Here is a 6,469-nt window from a genome sequence, read left to right as displayed (position 1 = left end):
AGCGAGTGCCCGATAAGGCGGCGGACGAATTTCGGACTCCGGGACCTTAGATTGATCTCGGAATCGATCGTAGAGGATGATGTTAGGGGGTGGCAGCCACCCCGGGAGCCTGGGTCAGGGGTCGGCGGAGCAAGCCGTGGCCGCAGGCGGCGGAGCGCGCGCCTTGTATGGGCGCGAGCGCAGCGCGGCCGCGCATATATAAGCCTCCCGCGCCGTCCTCTCCGCACTCGCAGTCTCGCTGCCGTAGAGTCAACATCCCGCGTCCCGACACCCAACACAACCGCCAACATGTGTGACGACGATGTTGCCGCGCTCGTAGTAGATAATGGCTCCGGCATGTGCAAGGCCGGTTTCGCCGGCGACGACGCGCCGCGCGCCGTGTTCCCGTCCATCGTGGGTCGCCCCCGTCACCAGGGCGTCATGGTGGGCATGGGTCAGAAGGACTCCTACGTAGGAGACGAGGCCCAGAGCAAGAGAGGTATCCTCACCCTGAAGTACCCCATCGAGCACGGTATCATCACCAACTGGGACGATATGGAGAAGATCTGGCACCACACCTTCTACAACGAGCTGCGCGTCGCGCCCGAGGAGCACCCCGTCCTCCTGACCGAGGCTCCCCTCAACCCTAAGGCCAACAGGGAAAAGATGACCCAGATCATGTTTGAGACCTTCAACTCCCCGGCCATGTACGTCGCCATCCAGGCCGTGCTCTCCCTGTACGCCTCCGGTCGTACCACCGGTATCGTGCTGGACTCCGGAGATGGTGTCTCCCACACCGTCCCCATCTATGAAGGTTACGCCCTTCCCCACGCCATTCTCCGTCTGGACTTGGCCGGTCGCGACTTGACCGACTACCTCATGAAGATCCTCACCGAGCGTGGTTACTCGTTCACCACCACCGCTGAGAGGGAAATCGTGCGCGACATCAAGGAGAAGCTGTGCTATGTCGCCCTCGACTTCGAGCAGGAGATGGCCACCGCCGCCGCCTCCACCTCCCTCGAGAAGTCGTACGAGCTTCCCGACGGTCAGGTCATCACCATCGGTAACGAGAGGTTCCGTTGCCCCGAAGCCCTGTTCCAGCCTTCCTTCCTGGGTATGGAATCCTGCGGTATCCACGAGACCGTGTACAACTCCATCATGAAGTGCGACGTCGACATCCGTAAGGACCTGTACGCCAACACCGTCATGTCCGGTGGTACCACCATGTACCCCGGTATCGCCGACAGGATGCAGAAGGAGATCACCGCCCTCGCTCCCTCCACCATCAAGATCAAGATCATCGCTCCCCCCGAGAGGAAGTACTCCGTATGGATCGGTGGATCCATCCTGGCTTCCCTGTCCACCTTCCAGCAGATGTGGATCTCCAAGGAGGAGTACGACGAGTCCGGCCCCGGCATCGTCCACCGCAAGTGCTTCTAAGCGCGCAGCAGAGGGCGCCGGCGGCGAGGCGGCGCGCGCGCTCGCACCAGGGCCCGCGCCCCGCCCCGCGGCCGTGCCGAGTTCGTGGTGTTTGTGCGACCGGTCCCCAGTGGGGACTCCGGCATTTTGTACGTTGTACGTAGTGATACCTGACAGAACTGAACATCTAAATATAACGCCATCTTATATTAATGTAATTTATTGTAAAATTTATATAAATTTAATTTCTTTTTTATTTTTATTATACTCGGGATCGTTATGGATCTCACGCCAAAATGTAATTAATAAATAAACGGTTAATTTATTTATTTTAATTACAATCATTTCTTTTTATACACCGATCTATTTTGGTTTTCATAATAAGTATGACATGCTCCTTTCCCCTCTTCCCTTCACATTGATATCTCGGAGCCGACATCGTTGACGAGTCGTCGACGTCACCTCGTCAGCGGTGTCAACTTCCTCGATGCTCGATTACAATACCTGCCGGTGCAGGGTGGAGCAGGTGTTGTCCTGGTGCAGCGCCCGCGCCGCTCCCGGCCGCCGCCCCACGCCGCGCCTCCCGCCACGGCCCGATATAGCCGCTCCGGCACTACCATAAATAGTAAAGACGAGCATTCTCTAATTTTATCGGAATCCCGTGGCGGAGGGAACCTGAAGCCGTTCCGTAAATACATCAAGAAAAAATCGCTCCGCTCGACTATTAATAGAGCCCTGGAGCGGCGGGAGTCGCGCCGCTAATAGACTGACCGGTAAAAACTGAAAGTGTGACGTAAGGTTATCGACATTCGGAACTACGAAACAGTATTCGGAGCGCTAGCTCACAAGCTCGGCATGGAGCGTCCAGTGACCAATAACAACGGAGTGGTCTATATTTAGCGCTTGTTCTAAAAAGGTGACGGCAGGTTCACTGCGACGGGCACGCTCCCGGCCCTCCTCCTGGGCGGCTCTCGTCCGCGCTAATTTGACACCTCGGTTGGTGACAGCTGTTGGTTACGGTCGGCTGGGGATATGCTGGTCCGAAACAGCAGTATAAATAGCTTGTAGAATAACTCCGGTCACGCTCGGCATCTGCCGGCGCGTCGTCATGTTTGGTGCGAGGCGCCACTACAATCTTTTAAACCGCGAACTTCGGGAAGCGAAACTTTGTTTATATCCGTCTCTGTCCCGCTGCTACTGTTTTTATTTTGCATAAGTAATAGACAAGCATTTTTTTTCCGAATATTTATGGTAAGCTTCGTGTTTAGTAGGTTGCCAGTTGCCTTATTGAACAGTACAGTGCCGGCTGATTCGGTGTTTTCTTTTTATAGCATGCACTTCGGAGCAAATTTGAGCGTGCTCGCTTAGTCAGATTAGGAACATTGTTGGTTTATCCACAAAGTATTCAATTCAAAGTATTTGTATTCGTAAAGTACATGTAAAATATGGTATCCTAAACATTCTGCGAATAGTGGTTCCACACAGGCTGTGATTAACTACTTGATTTCGGTACTTATCAATATATTATCTATAAATACTTACTCTTTATTTACATGAACATATTTACATAATTATATAAGAAATTATTTACTTAATATTTACATAATTTTACATTTGTCGGTTGGCTAGTGGCTTATAGCGGTTTTAGACTACCTACGTATGATATGGCTTTTCTTTCGCCAATAGCAAGCTTCAAGGAAGTCTATTCGTTGTTGCATGTGACGTGTTCATTGATAACAGAACATTTTACATAAATTTGGAAGTTTGTATATAGCTACATTTTCAGATTCCATAGGAGACGGTCTTTTCTTTCTAAATAGGTTGCTTTTTAGATATTTTTGTAGAGTAAATATTTTCAATTGGGTTCGATTGGTCATTTTGGGTAGCTTACAATAATTGTATAAAATTTAACTTCTTTGGGCAACTCTGCTAATATAACTACCAGATGGGTGTAGGTACTGTAGGTTCCTGTAGGTGTAGGTACCTTGTTCCAGTTAACGTCATCTTTCAATTAAAGTTCTTATCTGTAGAGATAAAAACAGAGCTAAATGTATTGAGCCCTTATTGAGTAGTGCTATCAATTTAGAAGTGCGACAAATTAACAATATCCGAGACAATGAGGAGAAGTATGTTAAAAAGTAATTAGCGAGCGTTGCGGCGCGCTGTGGTCGCGTGGCTTACTTACAAAAACGTGGAAATAGACTCCGCCGGCTGCCAATATCGCGATCAGCTGGCCGGCTATTATGGTCAGCGATGCAGGAGACATGCTGTTTTGCCACGGTAACAATTTGATGAATAACAACAACACACTGAGCATTGGTAGATTTTACATGTTCATATGTATGAACATTTACGTGCTGTCATCACCATCATAATATCAGCTTTCAAGCGCTTACTGACGGTTATTTTGTTGTACACCATTCTTAGATTCCATTTAGAAGTCATTGCGGAATCGCAGGTCGTCCAAATTTTCCAATTATGGCAGGATCACCATGTAATGTTAATCAGAACTTACACCTAATTAATAACTGTGTAAGTATTGTAGAATTCATACCATGGGGTCTTTTCCCTTTTCATTAAACTGAATTTCAAAATAAGTATTCCTTGTGGTCGAAATAAGGTCTCATAAAAATTGTTTTATAGATTTACTTTACATTTATAACATCAATAGTTATTGTTATCCAGTACTTGATTAGTTATAATTATTTTGTTTCATTGTTGTCATAATAATGTAGCACCACCATCATCTAGACAAACGGCTTCGATGAAAGCTTATCGATTAGTGCCTATGGCATTAAAATTAGCAGACTCAGTACCAAATCGACTGGTGAAATGCTAACACTTAATCCTGTTCATATAATTATACTATGGCTAAGCATTAATAGTTCGTATTTCTTTGTAATAAGATTTACGAAAGGAAATACATTTAAAAAGGTGCAGCTGACAGCCAAAGACTCAAAACAATGTGACAGCGATCATCATATCATAAGAGTTGCGCTCACGCCAAGCGGGGCAGATTCTTGGTACTGACGCCGGCTAAATGTTACCATCACTCATTTTAACAGCTTTTTGGGGCTTTTATGGCGCGAAACAAGCGTACAATTCGTCTTATGACAAGCAGTCGGAGTTTTTCAAAGCTGTACGTGTACGTTCGGTGGAATGTTTTCTTGGGGGTCTTACAACCTATACCTAAAGATGTTTGTTGCAACGTTCTCGTCTATTTACTTTAAAAGTAGAGAAACGGTATATGCCATACGATAAATAAATAAATAAGCCAGCAACGTAAGGCTATAGATGTTTTGGCTACTTATGTTGACGACTATAATATTGAGCTTGGTGCATATTGCATTTTACACCTTCGAACTTAGTAGTTACACAATAGTAAGGTGTCTATAGATGTCTAGCAATAAATACCTAAAACAGTGACAATTATATGTATTGTATATTTCAGCTGGCTAAGACAAGATGATAAACGATTGCGATGACTAAACTCTTAGCGTCTCTCTATCGCTGTTCCATATTAATGCGAAAGTAGTGTTAGACGATTGGCTTGATGGGTCGCTGGAGTAAGTACTTGAGGGCGATATTACAAAGGTTTAAATGTTAGGTATTTGTTGGACTCGCAATGTACGGCGAAAGGCAAAAACCAAGCTACAATTTTCACAGTATTTGAAACTGCGCCTATTTAATATTAAGTAAAGGTACTTACTTTCAAAGTAAAATACCGGTACTTTGCACGCTAAAGCGGGAAATGGCAACGTAATGAAATGAATTTACATTCCCCGCTTGTGTAAAACGTAGTCGATCGTCCACAATCAAATACAGATTCACTCGATCCTCGAAAAGTAATTAAGTGTCGAACAACTCCCGCCGCTTCTATTTCTGAATCAACAACCTCCGCTCCTCTTATCACCGACGGATAAGATTTAAAATCCCGTGGTATGTGCCGCGGAATGGTATAATAGGCGTTGGATTTGCAGCGTTATATTTGCCGCTCTCAAAAATATTGCGAGTCTTTATTTCCGTAGTGAAACGGTTGTGTTTAGCTTGAGTTCGAGTTGAGTAGCGTGTGCGGGAGGGCGGCGTATAAAAACACGCAGTAATAAAGGTTGGGCGAGATGTTCGGGGGTTATTAGATCCACATGATGTCGCGTAAAGTGAGTTTGTCAAAGCGATCAACGCGGTCGGAGAACCCAATTTCGATCGTTTTGCTGCCGTGTTTGTGTTACAGGGCCTGTAATCTTTATATTAATTATGTTTGGATCATTTCTAGAATAGTAGAGGAGACTACTTAGTATTATCTAAGGAAGACCACCAAACGAACAATGTTAGTTTACTGCCATTCCAAAGATGTTACTTCCAATAGTCTTGATTTCGCCAATACCCATCAAAAATCTGTTTGTATGTAATGTAAAGTAACTTTGTTATTTTATATAATAATCACTATAATTATGAATCCTGCAGCTTGTAATTGGGTATGAAATATAGGTACTTATTAAATATTAGATAAGTACTAATAACATGGAAATTGTTATTACCGGCAACGACGGTTTTTAGGCATATCGTAGTTTGACACACATTCGTCGTGGCGACAGGCGCGCGGCGCGGAGGCCGTTCGTATCCACGCGGTAGGTATTATTAGTCGTATCGAGGTTATCATCTACAACACGACACAGCTTGTCCCGGTATATATGTATACGGAATGAAGACATTAGGCGGTTACAACACGGAGATTTGTTTCGTAGGTGTATCCACCAAACTCACCAACTCACCAAAGCACCGTGTAATTATACAGCTTATTACTTACCTATATAATTATTGGGTTGGTAAGAAAGTAATGAGCGATCGATTGAATTCCACATAAAATTTTTAGAGAGTTCTAGAATCTTCTATGGTCGAAAGTATATAAAGGGCGAGTAGCACAGTTTCTCGTCAGTCATTCACTAGCTGTCGCCGAGCTAATATAAGGAAGAAAATGGACGAATTAAAAGTGCATGTAAGGCATTGCTTACTATATGAATTTCAGTCTGGCCATTCAGCCGCCGAAGCAGTGCGTAATATATGTCAGCGT

General features: G+C 45.2%; 1 protein-coding gene across 1 annotated transcript; it reads left to right on the top strand.

The window, feature by feature from the left end:
- The first annotated feature begins 218 nt into the window (after positions 1–218).
- On the top strand, positions 219–1,647 carry LOC125242391 (actin, muscle). The gene has a single exon (XM_048151194.1). The coding sequence runs from the start codon at positions 289–291 to the stop codon at positions 1,417–1,419; it is 1,131 nt and encodes a 376-aa protein (XP_048007151.1). The 5' UTR covers positions 219–288; the 3' UTR covers positions 1,420–1,647.
- Positions 1,648–6,469: the final 4,822 nt, after the last annotated feature.

Source organism: Leguminivora glycinivorella, chromosome 2 (assembly GCF_023078275.1).
Source record: "Leguminivora glycinivorella isolate SPB_JAAS2020 chromosome 2, LegGlyc_1.1, whole genome shotgun sequence".
In the NCBI taxonomy this organism is placed as follows: Eukaryota; Metazoa; Arthropoda; class Insecta; order Lepidoptera; family Tortricidae; genus Leguminivora; species Leguminivora glycinivorella.
The sequence above is the reverse complement of the archived record's forward strand: the minus strand, read 5'-3'. Positions and strand labels throughout refer to the sequence as shown.